Source organism: Clarias gariepinus, chromosome 14, assembly GCF_024256425.1.
Source record: "Clarias gariepinus isolate MV-2021 ecotype Netherlands chromosome 14, CGAR_prim_01v2, whole genome shotgun sequence".
Classification (NCBI taxonomy): domain Eukaryota; kingdom Metazoa; phylum Chordata; class Actinopteri; order Siluriformes; family Clariidae; genus Clarias; species Clarias gariepinus.
Window position 1 is genome coordinate 17,864,460 of NC_071113.1, and position 19,436 is coordinate 17,883,895.

The window sequence follows — 19,436 nt, forward strand, 5'->3', positions numbered from 1 at the left end:
ATCTTTGTCCTACTGATTTTCTTGCCTTTTCTCTCCAGAGCATCCCACCACCTCTATAGATTCATCTAAACCTGCTTCCTACTCATGATGAGCTCCCTACTTGTCTGCAAACATCATAGTCCATGGGGATTCTCCTCTAACCTAATCTGTCAACACTGCAAACAGGAAGGGGCTAAGAGCCGATCCCTGGTGCAGTCCCACCTCCACCTTAAACCAGCCGGCCGTACCTATGGCACACCTCACCGCTGTAACGCTGTTCTTGTACATACAGTGGGGCAAAAAAGTATTTAGTCAGCCATCAATTGTGCAAGTTCTCCCACTTAAAAAGATGAGAGAGGCCTGTAATTTTTATCATAGGTACTGTATAACTCAACTATGAGACACAAAATAGGGGGGGAAATCCAGAAAATCACACTGTAGGATTTTTAAAGAATTTATTTGTAAATTATGGTGGAAAATAAGTATTTGGTAACCACAAACACGCAAAATTTCTGGCTCTCACAGACCTGTAACTTCTTCTTTAAGAAGCTCCTCTGTCCTCCACTCGTTACCTGTATTAATGGCATCTGTTATCAGTATAGGAGACACCTGTTCACAACCTCAGATAGTTACTCTCCAAAGTCCACTATGCCCAAGACCAACGAGCTGTCAAAGGACACCAAAAACAAAATTGAAGACCACCAGGCTGGGAAGACTGAATCTGCAATACAGTAGGTAAGCAGCTTGGTGTGAAGAAATCAACTGTGGGAGCAATTATTGGAAAATGAAAGACATACAAGACCACTGATAATCTCCCTCGATCTGGGGCTCCACGCAAGATCTCACCCCGTGGGGTCAAAATGATCACAAGAACTGTGAGCAAAAATCCCAGAACCACACGGGGCGAAGGGGGCTAGTGATTGATGTGCAGAGAGTTGGGACCAAAGTAACAAAGGCTACCATCACTGTGCTGCCAGGGACTCAAATCCTGCAATGCCAGACGTGTCCCCCTGCCTAAGCCAGTTCATGTCCAGGCCCGTCTAAAGTTTGCTAGAGAGCATTTGGATGATTCAAAAGAGAATTGGGAGAATGTCATATGGTCAGATAAAACCAAAATCGAATTTCGTGTTTGGAGGAGAAAGAATGCTGAGTTGCATCCAAAGAACACCATACCTACTGTGAAGCATGAGGGAGGAAACATCATGCGTTGGGGCTGTTTTTCTGCAAAGGAACCAGTATGGACGACTGATCCGTGTAAAAAAAAGAATAAATAGGACCATGTATCGTGAGATTTTGAGTGAAAACCTCCTTCACTCAGCAAGGGCGTTGAAGATGAAAGATGGCTGGGTCTTTCAGCACGACAATGATCCAAAACACACCGTCCGGGCAATGAGGGAGTGGCTTCGTAAGAAGCATTTCAAGGTCCTGGAGTGGCCTAGCCAGTCACCAGATCTCAACCCCATAGAAAATCTTTGGAGGGAGTTGAAAGTCTGTGTTGTCCAGCGACAGCCCCAAAATATCACTGCTCTAGAGGAGATCTGCATGGAGGAATGGGCCAAAATACCAGTAACAGTGTGTGAAAACCTTGTGAAGACTTACAGAAAACGTTTGACCTCTGTCATTGCCAACAAAGGGGATATAACAAAGTATTGAGATAAAATTTTGTTATTGACCAAATACTTTACTACTTTCCACCATAATTTTCAAATAAATCCTTTAAAAATCTTACAATGTGATTTCTGGAATTTTTTTTCTTATTTTGTCTCTCATAGTTGAGGTGTACCTATGATGAAAATTATATCTCTTATCTTTTTAAGTGAGAGAACGTGCACAATTGATGGCTGACTAAATACTTTTTTGCCCCACTGTACCTTGCATTACCTTCACATACTTCTCTGCCACTCCTGACTTCTTCATGCAATACCACTTTGGTACCAATACATCTCTGCTCACCCTGTCATACGTTTTCTCTTGATCTACACTAGCACTGTCACCAATGCTGAGATACTTATCCTTAACAATACACCTATACTAAACAATCTGCAAGTGTGACTGTCTCTGTACAGTACAGGGATGATTGGATTTTTAATTGATCAAATCTGTCCAAGTATACTTTAGTTTTATCCTTTATGGGTATTTAGAAACACACACACACACACACACACACAGACCTGTGGCAGGAATTAAACCCTCAACCCTAGAAGTGCAATGCAACAGTGCTAATCACTTTACCACTGTGCAGAATAATAATAATAATAATAATAATACATTCATTTTAAAAATACAGGTAGCATTTATTGATAGGCCATCTTATAATAAAAAAAACCCTCCTGTTTTAAAATATATGGCAGTAAGTGAATTTAGGGGCGTGAGCCTGTCTCTGAAGCCTGCACACGATGATAGCTGTCTCATAATAATCATAATAATTTTCTGTTTTTACCATACATAAAGCAAGAGTTTTACAATTTACAGCTCAACTTTTACACTTAACCACCTAACACACTATCAGGAGCAATGCGCGTCCGAAGTGGGCGGAGCGTATGCCTTACGCAAAAGCTGTCGCAAAGTGTTGTAAAATGATGAGAAAAATAAATAATATTGTTTAAAAAACGAAAACCCTGTATTTCCACATCAACATATTTTTATGTTTATGTTGTTTATGCAATTTTACTTAATTATATTATAAGAACAAAGAATTAATACAGTAGACTAAAGTCGCAAGCTGAATGCTAGAGTGTCGCGCAGCTAACACGTACCTAAACAGTTTTACGGCAGCGTGATGTCCTTCCGCTTTCCGGCCGCACTGCGTGGTGGAGGTCAGAGCTGGGTGTTTCACCCAAACCGCGATCAAAAATCTGTCCTTTAACTATAGAGTTAAATATTCGCTATTCAATTAAAAAGTTTAGTTATTGGTTCTGTATACAGTCTCTGAAAGGCCCTGTCGCCGCCGCTCTGCCTGATTTACTCGTATAGCTATCTGTATTTAAGGTTAGCATTAGTTTTGGTAGCATCAGGTGAGGTGTCTTTGGCCTGTCACTGTGGGGATCATGGATAACAGCAGCCCGGGCTCAGGCGCTTATAAAGCGGGATTTGGTGGCATTTTTGGTGGTGGAGCCTCTGAGTATTCCAGCACGGCGCTGGCTGGAGTACCATGTAAGTAGAGAGTTTATGTTGTCTTTGGTCAAAGTCTTGGTGTAACTGACTGTTTGTTTTGTAACATTAGCTTTTATCTGATATTGCGTTTTTACTCGTATTTAAACGCGTACTGCAAAGTGTTTAATGCCTTATGAAATTACACAATTCACTGCTGTATACCTACAACAATCTGGGGGTGTTTGTGTGAGTGTGTGTATATATACACATTCCAAGATTTTGTTAAATTGTTAAACTTTTAAGGATTAATTAAATGTAATCCATTCCTTCTAACATTTGTTTTCTCATTTAAGAACCAAGCGCAGCATTTAAACAATACACACTAACAAGAGTTAGTGAAAATAAGAGTTTAACCATCAATTGAGCAGCATGTCTCTCTGTGATTCACCATAATTATTATTTCTAAACAAACCCAGCAAATAATTCACTCCTACTACACGGGATGAATATGTGTAAATAGTTCAGTGTACCTCCTGTAGGATTATAAAGAAACAGTGACATTTTACCTCCTCAAATGCCTCCTAAGTCTCAAAACTCAACTTCACAGTGAGCGTGAGATTTTTTGACTAATTAGTGAGGCTGATGTGTGTGTGTGGGTCTGAGAGTTTAGAGGGAAAGGTACAATGAAGGCTTTTAACATGCACACTTTTCGATAATATAACACCATAAAAGTGAGTTTCTGTTGTGCAACTCCGTAGCTCCTGCATTCGGTACTGAATTGTTCATATCTGAGACTGAACAGCCGATCATCGGTCACTGGCCAATTAACAGGTTCATCTTTATTATAAATATATATAAAAAAATATATATATATATTTAAATTGATTTTGGAATCATTGTGGAGATATGTGAATGGCCAAACAAAAGAATCGCGATTTCTAACTAAATAATCCCCCCCCCCATCTTTACCATCCAGTGTGTTTATTTTATCTATTTTTATTTGTATTTACTTAAGCAATATCACATGAGGTAGAGCGCTGTTGTGTTGGATATCAGCACAGCTGTGATGCGGTCATAGGCACGAGCGCACCACAAACATCATTTATTGTCAACAAATTATGATTTGTTTGTTTAACCCATTATTTTGCTCCTGTTTTACATTCTTACCAGGACTATGTTGCCAAAAGATGAGGGTTAAATGTCAAACAGTGCTAATGGAAAGCTAGTGCGCTAGGGTGTTTCATTGCTTGTTCCACACACCAAATAGTGCCCTTGATTAGGAGTTAGAGAGGGATTTGTGATCTAGCCTTGTGCTGGTGCTATGATGTAAATAATTGTCTATTCACACTGTGTTGCATATGTGGAAACCTTTTATGGCCATTAAAATGGAGTTAAGCTGTAAAAGTAGTTATTAATATGTAAAATCACTGTAGTGACATCTAAAAATTTAGTTTTGTACGTGTCATGTTTTAACTGTGTCGTGCTGCCTTTTCCTTCTCAGTGACTGGAATGAACCCGATCTCACCCTACCTCAACGTTGACCCTCGCTACCTCGTTCAGGTTTGTGCAGTTAGTCATCAGCCTCATCAACATCGTTTATTCCGGGGGTTTTTCTTACAGCAAATGAGTCAATATTGATTTTTTTTTTTTTATAGTCCTTGAATTGAGTTTGTTTTTCTGTTTGTCATCTCTTAGGATACAGATGAATTTATATTGCCAACTGGAGCAAACAAAACCCGTGGCCGCTTCGAGTTAGCCTTCTTCACCATTGGAGGATCCTGCATGACTGGTAAAAAGCTCTTTTATATGACCTGGTATTTCAGTAATCATCTGTAGTAACACTGTCATGATTGTGTTAATGATTGTGTCTATTGTCCTTAAGGTGCTGCTTTCGGAACACTGAATGGGCTTCGTCTGGGCCTGAAGGAGACGAGAGATATGGCGTGGTCAAAACCCAGAAATGTACAGTAAGTAAGAAAACCTGACATTGCACATATCACATGATGCAACACTGAAGTGGGTTCTAATTGCTCTTTGCAATTCATATGATGATTTTTATATAATTGATAAACACCTGGTGTTGGTGTTAATGTTATTTAGAGCTATTAATGAAAGAGAACATAATTTAATAGAAACAACTGCCATATTTGATTAATATCACTGTAATATTAATTGGACTGTTATTTTTATAACATACATTTTTTTGTTTAGTTTGTTGTATTACTACCTATCCTATCGATTTTTCTAGTCATTTTTTAAAAGACATGCAGTTGTGTCAAAGTTTGTACTCAGTTAATTGGAAAATGTAATTAAATGGAATACTTTAGATACATGGTATCTGCATTTTCCATTAACTCTGTTTTGTCATATTTCAGAATTATAAACATGGTCACACGGCAGGGAGCATCATGGGCTAACACATTAGGATCAATAGGTAAGTCATCTAAAGTAATGCAGAACACGTGAAGAGAGAGAATAGAACACACAGACTTTAATAAGCACTCAGGGTAAGATGCGTAACTGAAATCACTCTCATCCCTTCACAGCTCTGTTGTACAGCGCGTTTGGTGTAGCTATAGAAAAGGCAAGAGGAGCAGAAGATGATATTAACACAGTAGCTGCTGGCACGTTAACAGGAATGATGTTTAAATCCACAGGTGAGTAAAAATGACCTAGATGTTATCTATAGAAAAAGCACTAAAATATCCACTGCGTTTTCTTTTTTTCTTTTTTTATATTTTTTTACTGTAAATGTTTAGCAATTTAATTTGTATTCCTGTTCTCTAATATTTGAATTGTGTGTATGTTTGTGTAAGGTGGTCTAAAAGGCGTTGCCCGAGGAGGCCTTGCTGGATTAGCAATATCAGGATTGTACGCCCTCTACAGCAACTGGGATCACCTCAAAGGCACGACTCCGATCCATTATTGAAAAGGACACTGAAAACAAACCATAGACATTTTTACTCTAAAGCTTATCCTTATAGCTTTTGTTTCATGTATCATTATAGAGGGCAACAGAATGGCCAAAAGTTTGGGATCCTTGGACCACATATTTAGTATAGGCTTCACTCATAGAGTATATGTTGTGTGATTATGTATAATCAAAAAGCAGAATTCAGCCAAGTAAAATATAGTTAAAATATATGATGTACATGCATAATCATATCAGGCTGCGTTATCTCTTGGCTGACTGAAGCATCATGAAGTTTTATTTAATTTCCATGGTTAGGGCTTTATAAATATATATATATATTTTACCTTTTGACAGATTTCACCACGTTTAGAGGGTTTATGGTACCCTTTAGCACACTTAGCATACTCATCCAATATTGACAGGAGAGAAGAGTATGTATATGTAGATCAAAATGGTCTTCAAATAAAAGTCTCTTCTCCTGTTATGGTTACAGGAGATCTAATGTATTTCAGAAATTACAGTCATTGTCCTTGTAATAGTTTAAAATATTTCTTTTTTTAATTATTATTAATAACCTTCTAAATATTGAATACAAAATTGGTAAGCTTGTTTAAGTGTGAAATTAAGTGTGCAGTTAAGAAGTCAGGCTTGTCTTGTACACTTTGTAGTCTCTTGTATGATATTTAAGGCAAGTTAGCTATCAAAGTATTAAATTGAATTTTTATATGTTTCATGGTCAATGAAATGTATAGAATCAACATGGTTGGTTTTCTTGTAAAATATATTAATAGCACAAATTTTTATTGTAACAAGATACAATACTGTATATTACAGACAGAGGTGACTGTATAAAGGTCACCTCTCATTCCTTTATATTAAATTTAGAGTGATTGTAACATGGTGGGCATTGGTGGCTCAGTGGTAGGTTTTCCTACCCAATGCCCAAATAGGAGGGTTGCGTCAGGAAGGGGAACCAGCGTGAAGCCTGTGTCCAGCTTTGTATGGCGACTCCTTGACAGCAACAGCTAAAGACTAACAACTTAAAGAGATTGCAACAAAGTGCCTAAACACACAATTTAAAAATGGGTTGTTGATGGAACAACCTCAGCAGAAACGTAATTTCCTATCTTGTCTGTTCCAACCACTCAGCATTTAGCATTGCCATTATACTAATCACCGTCTGATCATCTGCACTTGTTTTTCACTGGTTCATGCCTTACGTTAGATGTTTTATGTTTTTATGCTTGAATGATTTATAGTGTGGCTTAAGTAGGGACTTAACTAAAAGTGAGAGGAAAAAAAAAAGGTTTTCGGGATGCCTGTTTCACAAGACTATGTTAAAAAATACAAAAGAGTCTGACTCTGTGGAAGCAAAATATAAAGAATTGATGGGTGGCAAAAAACTTTGCACAGTTTATATAAATGCTCAATAATGCTGTTACTGATTGATTGTAGACAGGATAATTCAAGGAAAATCTTGTTAAATGTTTGTTAAAAGTTATATTTTAAGTTTTTTTGGGGGAAGGGTACTGTGTTGCAATGTTGTGATAGGCTGTGCAAATACCAAACTATATTAATAACAATACCAATAGGATATTTGGGGTCTAAATCAAATATTTTTATTAAGGATAAACACTAATGCTAGTGTATCCAATAATTATCATATTATGTGTTTTTTAAAAGAATAACATAAGTTGGTAGCCAGCATATTCTTAAGGAAATGCGGTAAAGGCTAGGTAACTGTACAGTAATAAGTGTATATGCTCTGAAGTTGCCCACACTGCAACAGAAATACAACAGAAACTGTGCCAATATCTAAGAAGGAGATCCCAGAGCTCAGTACAGTGCACTGCAGATGGATAAGTGAATGTGTGGAATAAAACCATGCCAGATGCCGATGTAATGGTCAATCCACAACTCTATACAACTTGAAGTTGGACTTGGTGATCACTGAAGACAATGGAATCAATGGAAAAAGAAGTCTCTGATGCGAGTTGCCTCAATCCAGGGGATGTAAGCAGCAGTACGAGTGAAGACGCTCGGCTTGTTTTCCACCGCGCAGCCGATGGGGCCGAAGCTCACTACGCCACGCACCTCCCAGCGATCCTCACCCACCTGACACATTAAAGGACCACCTGAATCTCCCTGGATTACAAAAAAAAAATTTTTCATTTCTGGTTTAGATTAAAATTAACACTGGGGAAATTGTAATTAATAGTAATTTGCCATAAATACAAGATAATTTAAACATTGTATAGATTATATCAGTCACATCTTCATTTTCAGAATATGCATAAATAAATAAACTTATTGGAATTTTTTAGATGTTCATGTAAGCACCAAAAGTCAACACAGGTCAATACAGGCCATTTCATATATTTATAGTAGTTTTACATAACACAGAAGTTCCTACTTTCTTTATAAATCAATATATTTCTCCCAAAGTACTCCAGTATGTACAGTATTTGTGACAATTGTGTCAATTGACAATTTGTGACAAAAATATATAAAATGCATAGTTGCAGTGAACCTAAAATGTAACTACAACGAGTTCCATTAAATCTTTTGAGATTTCTTAAGGGCTTTTTAGATTTCGTTTTTCATCTCCTGATCTGTTTACCTGGCAAGCAGCAGGAGGTCCCTCTGTGTCTCTGAAGCCAGCACAGATCATGGACTCCCTCACACGATCTCCCCAAAACTTCTTCTGCCGGCATGTTTTGTGGTCAATGATGGGCAGGCGGGCCTGGTTTAGTGACTCAGCGAGTGACACATTATCTTTTCCACCTCATATACAAAAAAGCCAAGATTAGATCTCAGATCAGAAGAGAAAACACTGTAAAAATATGTGACAACCTCAGCAGCAACCTCATTTCCTCTCTCATCTGTTCTACGCAGCATTCAGTATCACCAGTATAACTAATCACCAGAATTATCACATGTCATCATCTGCACCTGTTTTTAACTGGTACATACTTTAAATTACAAGTCTGGCTTTTAAAAGACAAAATATAAAGAAATAAGGGATCGCTTATGACTTTCAGATCAAAAACATCGTCATGATATCAAACATCAACCTGTTACGTACTTGAACCAACAATTTGCAGATTTTTTAATGCTATATTGATAGTAGTACTGTAACTGAGAGGTCAGATACCTCGTGTGTCCCCCCAGCCGGTCACCCAGCAGTAATGGCCAGGTTTTAGGTTGGTCTGTTTGCGCGGCAGGCAGGCGTAGCGGATAAAGTTGCTCGGGAGGATTTCTGTGCCTGCTTTCACCAAAGCTATGTCGTAGTCCAGTTCACTGTGCACTGGGTAGCGAAAATGCTCATGTCTGTAGATTCTCTTCACAGGGAAGATACGCTCAACTGCTTCAGATTTCTTCAGTTGATGCTTCCCCAAAACAATACGCCAATTACCGGGATCCTCAGCTTTACCCCTATTCAGTATGATACAGTAAAAACACATCTTGTCATTTGATCATGGCTATTCAGGATTGGGTTTTCAGACCAGCTGTGGTTACTTATCTGGCATACTTATTTAATTTTATACAATTATACTTATTACTAGTATTTCTATTTGGATCAAGTTTTATTACTTGAATATTAAATTTTAAGTGGGAAATTATTAGCATAATTATTGACTTTAGTATTAGTCAGAATTTTCTTTTTTAGAACAAGCTTAGATATTGTGCTTTTATAAATTATTATTATATAAATTAAAGTGCTTTTGTCTGTTTGTTTGCTTTTGTGACATTAGATCACTATTGTACCAGTCCATAGTTTTGTTTCATGTATTAAATTCAATGTGTTTTATGACCCTTTGCTCAATCTTACTTCTGGAAGCAGTGGGCTGCAGTAAGCACCCAGGTTTTGTGGATCAGGGTCCCACCACACACATGGACATAGTGCTTGCTGCCTCTAGGACGAACCTATAGAATGCGATAGATTGTAAATGTCCAACATTACAGTCTTATTTAAATAATATGTTGTTTGTTTTTTTAGATATCCCTGAAGCTGCTCACCTGCAGTGAGACCTGCCATGGCCACGAGTGGGGTCTGGCCTCATTGCCTGATACAATGCGTTCTGTAGTATATGGTTTAAAGTGAGCCAGGCCACAATCCCTGGGCCAGTCTATGCATAGATATAACAAAACATTTCTTACTTTTAACCTGCATTTGGAGGGTGAGTACCAGAATGGCCAGTAATAAACATGAAATACATTTATTAAAATACAATAATATCATATTATTTTGAGGTGGTACACAAATTAAAGTAATAATATAGTTTTACAGCTCACCGAGGTGGAGGATTTTGTGCTGCTGGAGGCGACTGGGGGTAAAGGCATAGGTGTAAGCTGTCCCCAGTGTAAGACACAGCAAAAGCAGCAACATATGTCGTAGAAAAAAGGTACTCTTTGCCATGATCTACTGCTAAATAAACTGTGCAATTCCTCTGTAGGTCCACCATTTATACGATACCAAGGGCAGAAGCTGTACATTGTGCTGGCTCCAACCCTCTGTACCTGGACAAAAAGGCTCTACAATACACCTCCACACTGGATCATTCTGGTGACGCAGAAGGGGCTTTTGTAGCTGCCAGAGTTTCATCAGCACTTTAAAAAATTGCATTCATCACTACAGAGCAAAAAAACTTACCCAGAGTGGTTTGTACTTCCTCCTGCCAGTCACACCATACAACAGGAGCAGAATAATCTGGTGATTTCCAAATGATCACATACAAAGTCAAATCAGGAAGCTTAAGCTTATGTGTCTGGTCCTCTTTCGTACGCCCTCTAAAATATTGTAGAATAAAGATTTCTATATTGTGCTAAATGATAACACAATGGGTTAGATAATATCAGATGATGTACAGATGAATTTTGTGTGTGTGTGTAATACAAAGACCATAGTGTTTGTGTGTGTCTGCTTAATAAATGCTGATGATGTTACATGTGCATAGAACAATGGTTAAATCATTGGGCTATTGATGTCTTCTAAACCTGGCACCAAGCCACTGCTTGGTGCAGCCACTGTTGTGTGCTGGAACAAGACCCCAACTGGTGGTTGTGTGTGTGTTTCTGTTTCCGCTGTAAGCCACTTTATATACAAAAAAGGCCAAATGTTCACACAGGAGTTACAGGGGTTCTGTGCTGGTGATGGTGCCATCCAAGCATTGACTATGATTTGCATGACAAGCTGCTCCTCCTGTGTTTTACCAGCAGATGGCATAATATAAAAAAACATTTTTAGGTTACATTTTTTTTTTATTCTTGAGAAATAGAGAAACAACAGGGAAAGTACTTTTCAGGGCTCTGGATGTCTGCGATTAAGTTATTATTATTTAATTGTTTATTATTAATTATTTTTAAACAGCCTAATTTATGATGGCTAATGTTACATAATGTACTTTTTGCCAAATTGCTTGATAATTGAAATCAGGTGGATTAAACCATGTCACACCAGTGATGTGTTAAAGCTATTGATAATTAAAACTACCACATAATTTTAAGAACCATAAATGTTCAAATGAATGTATGAATTTATTTTCAGTAACCACTTTGTTTTAGACAGGGCTGGGGTGGTTTCAGTGTAAATGTGGCAGGAAAATTCACTCCAGATGAGACACCATTCCATCCCAGGGCAACTTTTACACACACACACATTTACACACTCCTTCAGCCCTAGAGGCAACATTGAATCCTGAAGCTGCAAGACAGCAACGCCAACTACTGCAGCACTGTGAATCTCTAGGGAAAAGTTATTGAAATTATTTAACATGATCTACAGAACTGGATTGGGATGTCCAATGTGAGTAACGTTTAAATGGTTGGATTTCACCGGGGTCCACATTTAAATTTTTACATAAAAGGAGGTGTAAAGCATTTAAGAAAGCCTCATCTAGAGTCTCCCATCATACTTGAGTTATGTTTTGACAGCATGTCAAACACGACGTTTAAAGTGTTATAAACTATGTTTAACCAACGTAATTTTCTGATTAATGATAGTACAGATTAGTATTAGACTTTGGATGGAGTAACTAACATTAGTACAGATTGTGTTGTTGCAGTGTTTACCTTAAACAGTGAAACATGATACAACAAGGACACTACACACACTGTGAGACAAGGTGCTTCAGTACTGTCAATACCGGAGAATGTGCCCGATCATCTGAATGCTCAAAATGTCAATGGAAGGACAATGCAAGGGTAAAGAACAATTGACCAGAACACTGTTTAACAGGATCCCAATCTGCTCTCTCACTCTTTATCTCTAATGTTTTATGCACAAACACGATCTGTATCCTCATGCAGAAACCAGCATGTAAACACAACCCCATCTGCTTTCATATGCCATGCCACACTGCTATGTATTTCATTTACTCTGAATAAAAAGCACTTAGGATTCATTTTTTCAAACAGTTTATTGTTGTATTTTTTCAGACAAAAGCCATTGTTAACATTAAGTAGCACATATTAAGCTCATTTTCATTAGACATTTTACATCACTTCATTATTATTATCTGTTGACACTGAATCACAATGCTGTGGTCTAAAGAAAGGTATGATTTGCTTTGGCGAAAGAATAAAGCTGTGAGTGCACTCTGACCCGAACTGGCAAAAGATACATACACACAACACACACCAATACATTCGAATTAATGACATGTTATAGCTTATCATCCTGTAGATTATTGAACCATAATTGATTAAACATTTTTACTTCCCTTGAATATTTACTAGAAAAATACATAGTAAGTTGAGGCTGGACTTTAATAGTAGAGGGTATTTATCTTATGGTGTTGGCTATTTATAATTATTAAGTACAATTCTGTTTAAATCAAGTTGGTCTGTCAAGTAGGTGTGCTTTCCCAAATTAAAAATCAGAACAAAATATTGACAAATTTCTCACACCACTTAAAGATCATTAAGTATTAAGGGATGATAAACAAGGCAATCCAGGATTTGTGTTTCTATGTAATTAAGTAATACTCACTGTCCACTTTAATAGACTGCTCATTCATATAGGTATCTAATCAGCCAATTATGTAACATCAGCTTAGTGTAAACTCATGCAGATAAAGGTCACATGCTTCAATATCGTAAATAAGAATGGGGAAAATTTCTGGTCTCTATGCCTTTTTTTCAGAAACTGCTAATCTTGGGGAATTTTACACAGAATTTACACAAAAAAAAAACAGATTAGCAGTTCTGTGGGAATGTATATATGCCTTGTTGACATGAAAGGTCAAGGTAAGATGGTAAGATCGCTTAACTTACAGTTTTTTACTTCAACTGTATTAAGCAGAAAAGGCACGCCTCGGCATCCACAGAACCGTGGACCCTGAACAGGCATACCCAAACCGGAAGGCTGAAGATAAGAGAAAAATAATAAATGCTGATGTTCCTATTAAAGTGGACAGTTAATGTATAATGTCTTAATTACGTCAATGTTGTGTTTTTATCAGCAGTGTTTCCCAACATAAAAAAACATTACCAAATAGTATCACCGTCATTCATGTTATGTTAGGTTTGAAATAAAGTATGTACATAATTTAAACTTATACCTGCTAGTTATAATGGTAAGTTATAATGGTAAGTATAATAGATAGCAAAATTAAATCAGCAAATTTTAATCTGTACTTTGCAGTAAACTTTGATTGTGGACTTGGATGATAAATCTGAAAATGGCCTTTAATAAAGGCGTACTGGATATTTACATACAGGAGTATACAACAATGCTAAGAGCAATTTGAGTTTGTTACTGTATATAACTAGTTGCATTACTCATTTTTTCCAAGTACTGTACATTTACCAGATCTAGATTTAATTCAGGTACAATGTACATGTGTATGTTAGTTTCAAGTATTGCCTTAAAGTTGTTCCTGAGTATAGTAGTCCAGAATCTTGCCTTTTCGTATTTCTTCAGTTATTTTTTAGTTCTCTGCTTCAAAAGTAATAAATGATGAATAAGCAGCAACTATAAAGGACAAACAGACCCCACATACTGTACCCTGTCAAGTGCTTAGGTTTCATCTTTTATAATAATTCAAAAGTGCTTAAGAGGTAAAGAAGGCAGTTTACATGCTTATAAGCTTACAATTTCATTCATCTCCTCAGTCTTCTACAGCAGTGGAATGTGAACAGCATGCTGGACCACACAGTAATCGTATCACACTTTCGCTCTTCCTCTGTCGATTGTTTTGTTGCATTGAGGAACCATTATTATCTGCAGTTGTTTGCTTCTGGGCAGCAGCAGCTGCTGTTTCTTTGATCTGAAGCTCTAAATGACGCTGGATGGCCAGGCCAAGCTCTTCTGGGTCTACAGCTGCCCCGTAGACCTCCCATGTCATTCCCTCTGCATCCCACTCCACCTCCTTTACAGATATTGTGGTCTCCACATCCTCTCCGTCTGGACATACATTTGAACCTGGACGAGATGTCATAAGAATCTTTGGGAGAGCATTGGAGACAGGAGAAATAAGGGAATCTGTAGAAATAGTTTGCACACCAACTTCTCTGAAATCCTTTTGAGATGTCATGTTACATGCATCTCTCACGCCCGGCTGGCCAAACCCAGACTGTCTATTTTGGTCTAATCTAAAGCTAGAAATGTTTTTCCCACAGGTTTCAGGTCCATAGCAGTGACCCGTAGCCCAACTGTTTAGTCCAGTCTCACTGACAGAGGACACCAGTGGTGGGAAACCATGCCAAGGTGAATGGATTCTTGACCTTTCAGGTAAACAAGAACCTCCTGCACATGCTGGTAGAGATAATAAATGTCCAGGACAGGGCACAACATGGCAAGTGTTTTTGAAGGAGCCAGCATTGAGTGTATTATTAACGCATGAAGACCCGCATGTTGGTAAACAGTGGTGCTCATCTTTGAAGGAACTCTGAGTACAAAGTCTGTCATTTATCCCTTGTTGTGCAAGGTTGTGTGCGTTCCTAAGACAGGGCCTGGTGCCTAGTGCAGGAGACAACATCCCATAAACCATTTTGTTACAGGCTTTCAGGTTTTCCTCTGCATGGCACTGACAACATGACACCCTTCCCCCTGAACAGCCCATCCTTAAATCCCGGTGCATGGAAGGAGAACAAGGTGCACACCATTTGGCGTTGTTTACCTGCTGTGAGTCCTCGGTTATGCTCCATGGTCGTGTGGGTCTTTCACACCAAATAGCACTCTCTGGAGTGGTCTTAACACCACCTACAGCTATACTATGTTCGTCAGGATCTAAAGAAGAAGGCAAGCCTGTGACAGATCCTCCTCTACTAGCAGGTCTCGGAGGGTAGGCTGTACTGCTGAGACTTTTGCGAAGATGTTGCCGGCACCAGGCTAGCTCCGGTCTCTGAGCAGGACCACTGGCCATGTCTGAGGAACTCCTTGATAAGGAGATAATTGGGCACTCCTGATTGATCTCAGCTTGGGCAAAACCAAAATGGTTGTTAGAGGGGTAGTGTCCAGATCCAGAGTGTGCCATGTTGAAAAAACCTATCGGAAAGAAATGTTTGTTATAACTTATACATATAACTTACTGCAATGTCAGTTTATTCATTTATCTTCAATTTAAAAGAACACTTGTGTAAAAGCAAGTGTATGTCCTGTTCTTAAAACATACATTGGAGAAAAAAACACAATGATAAAGTTAGAGATTAATAAATTAGACACTTACTAATTGATCAGATTACAGTAGCCTAAGAACAAGCTGAGCTTTAGGATTAGACACAACATTTGTACTTCAATTACACACACAGGTGGACAGCGTGCTGCAGCATGACAGTGAAAGGAAACCCCCTCTGATCTGAAGGAACAAAAAATTAGGTAGTTAAAGGACGAGGCAATTACGGCTAAAGAAAGAACACTCTATTCACACTGATTATACACATTCAGACATTACGTAGACTAGATGTGTTTATATCACAGTTCAGTCATTTGATGACAACTGTGAGACACACACACACACACACACACACACACACGGTGTGATGGTGTGCCTCCAAGGACCAGATCTGTTGTTCCGGGACATCAGTAAAGATTTAACTCTTTGTCATGTTATTTAAAACATTCCTGGACATTTTTTGGAAGGAAGGCAGGAAACATTATCCTCCAGACAGATGCCACTGGCACTACCACTGCCATGAAGGGCTATGTCTACAATAATGTTTAGGTAATGCTGCATTCAGAAGGTCAACAGTTCAAGCCCCAGCTCCTCTTAAGCCATTCCCTTAACCCCTATACACACCAGGGGACCCATATCATGGCTGACCTGGGATATACAAAGAAAGAATTTCACTGTCCAGTAATGTATGTGAAAAATAATGGCTTAACTTAAAACTTCACTTGGGTACGTGGTATATGTCGAAGTGACATTCACATGAATACCACAACTCAAGGTCTCCCAGCAGAACATTGCCCAAAGCATCACACAGGGAGCTGTATTTCCTTTTTCCCATAGTGCATCCTGGTGCCATTTCTTCCCCAGGAAAGGAAAACACTCACTTAGTTATCCACAATGAAAAAGAAAAACTGAATAATCAGACCAGGCATTTTTCTTCCTTTGCTCTATGGTTCAGTCGAAACAACAAGTTGTTCTGCAGTGTGTGTTCTTGCAGAGATCAATAATCAGCAACTTGTACTACAGTAGTTTGAGTAGCTATGGGATTAGAGCAGAGGGACTAGCCTTCGCTCCCCACACACATCAGTGAGACTTCGGAGCCCATGAGCCTGTCACGGGTTCACCAGTTGGCCCTAGTTTTATTAGATGTGAATTCCACTCCAACAAGACCTGCCATTTTAAATATTCTCTGACCCAGTCATCTAGCCATCAAAATTCAGCCCTAGTCAAAACTCGCTGATATGCTAAATCTTCCCCATTTTTCCTGCTTCCAACAAGTCAGCTTCTGTTCACTCGTTTCCCAATACTGTATATTCCACTGCTTGATTATAACAACATTCAACAATGAAGTTTTTCACTTGACCTTTCAGTTGATTAATGTTGTTATAATGCATCGCAGTGGGCAGAACAAGTATTACAATGGCAACCTGTGTTTGTGTCTACATTGTTCTGTGAACAGATATTATAATGCATTATATATTCTGACACATTCTCAGCTATTATTCATGTAAAAAACAAAATACAGAAATAAAAAAAACCTACATATATACAGAGTTGTGTCAGTCATAATAAAATATAAAGTTTGCTACATGACATGTTATAAATAAATTTATAGCGCAATGTAAATACAGTGATAGATTCAGCTACTATGAGCTTCTATGATTTTCATGTTTAAAAAGTTTTTTGACAAGACTTTGAAGTATATGTTTGTAATATAATCCCTAAATCATAAAATGAATTATTTTAGAATCTAAAAGCTAATCACAAATAATAAACACTATAAACTTCCCCTAAATCACAGTAGGTATTGAAAATAGCTTAACTTTGATATTTGATATTACTTTGTAGGGATAATTGCTAGAAACATGACTTAAACTCCAATAATACACATGCTGACACACTTTATCCATCCAAGGTCATTACGGAAAGATATATCAGTTGTCCTTCAGCTAGATTTATAAATACCACATTTGATGTTTTATATTAACTGACCACATGCCTGCGTCATAAAACACATCCTCTGATTGACCCCTAAACCATAAACCAGTTCTCTTAGTCATAGTCTGAACAGAATTAAAACAAACACATCGGAAATACTGTACAGATCACAAAAAGAAAGGTTTCCTCTCCATTATTATTTCATTCTCTATTGTTTACTCCTCTTTACTTACTGTCAAGTCACTCTTCAGTCTAGAGTTTTGGCCGGCAGAGAAACCCTTGCACAGGTAAGTCCACATCCACTCTTCTGTATTACACACATGCACACTTCACATATACACACCTCCCACATTCCCTGGTCCAACCGTCTGGAAAGCTTTTGCCTCAGTCTGTCTTTCCCCTCCTCCTTCTTTCCTCTTCTCCTCCTGCACGCTCTTAAAGGAGTGTATGAGATGACGAGTGAGTGTAGTGTTGGATTATCACATTCAGTCATCTGATTACAAACCCCAGGTTCTGCATGTGAGAGACAAATCCTCAGTGGAGGGAGGAGGGCTTGAGGATAGGATGAGAGGGCGGTGTTCAGGGTGAGGATGGGGGCGGGAGGTTACACTGGAGAGAGTGGAATTGTCAGTGGAATATACTACAGCTGTCAAAGCAAATCAGACAGCCCTGTTTCTTGGTGAACCACCATCATCATTCAACTCATTGTCCTTTATTACTTACTTACTAAAACCAATAGAAAGAAGCAGAGACAGTTGTTTAATAGTGCAATGTCTTGTTCATGTGCTGCAACCTACTTTACTCCCCTTTTACTCCTTTATTTATTTTTGCTTTCTCCCTGTCCCTTTCTTACAGACCATGCACACACATGCACAGTTGCCGTCTCTTACTCATCCGGTTTCAGCCAATCTCTCTTCTTGTTGCTATAGAAACAGCCATGCTCAATGGGAGCCCAATGAATTTTCATCATGACATTTTTAAGGTTGCCGTGGGAACAATGAAAACAGCACCTTAGAAAACAGGTTTTGAAAATAGAATGGTGCCTGTCATGAAAACATTATGCTCCACATCGTAAATGCCAGAGTGCCAGTGTCCTAGATGACCAGCAAAAATGAATATCTTGAAGCTCTAAATCTGCTTTTCAGACCTTTAAATGTTTAAATTTGTAATATAATCAGTCTAATATTGTTACTTTTTAATGGGAAAACGTTTTAAGCTATTTAACTCACTTTGTTGTAATATACAAATTAAACCAATTACTAAAAACCTAATTATAATAAGCTTTTTCCATGAAATAATAATAATAATAATAATAATAATAATAAAATGATATCCCAAAATATACATTTTGAGGTTAAAATGCACATTTTTATGAATTTTATGAATTTATCAAATTTGATATTTTACACTATATAAGAAAATGTTTGATATTGATCATATTAGTGTGTATTTTGTCCCTTGATTTCTTTTACTGAAGCCCAGTTTTTACTCACTGAATTTGGAGGTCCATAACTAGATCAATTATGCTAATAGAGCACATAAAAATATATGAGAGAAATTTAATAAATCAGATATTCTGTCGATCCCTCTTCACCAAGTCCATGAGTGGAAAAAGACCTCTAGACCACCAGTGATGACCAGGGTTGTTATCCTTATGCAAGAGTATGAGGCATCGTTTTGAAGCACTCATCGGGCACACCTCCTTTGTTCATTCAGCTTGTCGGTGCACAGCTATAAACCACGGACCCACTTTTTCCATGCAAAGAGCATGTTAATGGCAATCATTTCTGTTTCTGTTTAGATTCTGACCAAATGATCCAGACTGCTTTTACCTGATGTTTTGGTGGATGGACTGTTCTTGACCAAGCGGTGATGGTGAGGTGGTCTATAAATGAGAA

General features: G+C 38.1%; 3 protein-coding genes across 4 annotated transcripts; 1 reads left to right on the plus strand and 2 right to left on the minus strand.

Moving 5' to 3' along the window:
* Positions 1 to 2,781: 2,781 nt before the first annotated feature.
* On the plus strand, positions 2,782 to 6,591 carry timm23a (translocase of inner mitochondrial membrane 23 homolog a (yeast)). Its single transcript, XM_053510862.1, has 7 exons — positions 2,782 to 3,132; positions 4,574 to 4,632; positions 4,768 to 4,861; positions 4,955 to 5,039; positions 5,448 to 5,506; positions 5,619 to 5,729; positions 5,889 to 6,591. The coding sequence occupies exons 1-7, from the start codon at positions 3,027 to 3,029 to the stop codon at positions 5,999 to 6,001; spliced, it is 627 nt and encodes a 208-aa protein (XP_053366837.1). The 5' UTR covers positions 2,782 to 3,026; the 3' UTR covers positions 6,002 to 6,591.
* Positions 6,592 to 6,610: 19 nt separating this feature from the next.
* On the minus strand, positions 6,611 to 10,406 carry zgc:112285 (uncharacterized protein LOC561476 homolog). The gene is made up of 6 exons (XM_053510864.1): positions 10,283 to 10,406; positions 10,007 to 10,116; positions 9,819 to 9,913; positions 9,141 to 9,421; positions 8,607 to 8,770; positions 6,611 to 8,131 (listed from the first exon to the last, which is right to left on the minus strand). Exons 1-6 carry the CDS (start codon positions 10,404 to 10,406, stop codon positions 7,952 to 7,954), a joined length of 954 nt encoding a protein of 317 aa, XP_053366839.1. The 3' UTR covers positions 6,611 to 7,951.
* Positions 10,407 to 13,479: 3,073 nt separating this feature from the next.
* On the minus strand, positions 13,480 to 17,953 carry LOC128541557 (uncharacterized). 2 transcript variants are annotated; one of them, XM_053512030.1, is made up of 3 exons: positions 17,882 to 17,953; positions 15,658 to 15,786; positions 13,480 to 15,476 (listed from the first exon to the last, which is right to left on the minus strand). In XM_053512030.1, the coding sequence occupies exon 3, from the start codon at positions 15,463 to 15,465 to the stop codon at positions 14,098 to 14,100; it is 1,368 nt and encodes a 455-aa protein (XP_053368005.1). In that variant the 5' UTR covers positions 15,466 to 15,476; positions 15,658 to 15,786; positions 17,882 to 17,953; the 3' UTR covers positions 13,480 to 14,097. The 2 variants fall into 2 exon arrangements, with proteins under 2 accessions (XP_053368005.1, XP_053368004.1); XM_053512029.1 differs by having other exon boundaries at positions 17,772 to 17,927.
* Positions 17,954 to 19,436: the final 1,483 nt, after the last annotated feature.

Bases quoted from the DNA above. Each gene is read 5' to 3' on its own strand.
- LOC128541557 (XM_053512030.1), bottom strand. From the start codon at position 15,465: ATGGCACACTCTGGATCTGGACACTACCCCTCTAACAACCATTTTGGT.
- timm23a (XM_053510862.1), top strand. From the start codon at position 3,027: ATGGATAACAGCAGCCCGGGCTCAGGCGCTTATAAAGCGGGATTTGGT. The intron at 4,862-4,954 runs GTAAAAAGCTCT...ATTGTCCTTAAG, and splicing joins TGGAGGATCCTGCATGACTG to GTGCTGCTTTCGGAACACTG. The intron at 5,507-5,618 runs GTAAGTCATCTA...ATCCCTTCACAG, and splicing joins TAACACATTAGGATCAATAG to CTCTGTTGTACAGCGCGTTT.
- zgc:112285 (XM_053510864.1), bottom strand. From the start codon at position 10,406: ATGGCAAAGAGTACCTTTTTTCTACGACATATGTTGCTGCTTTTGCTG. The intron at 8,771-9,140 runs GTATCTGACCTC...TTTGTATATGAG, and splicing joins CGGCTGGGGGGACACACGAG to GTGGAAAAGATAATGTGTCA. The intron at 8,132-8,606 runs GTAAACAGATCA...TTTGTAATCCAG, and splicing joins GACCTCCTGCTGCTTGCCAG to GGAGATTCAGGTGGTCCTTT.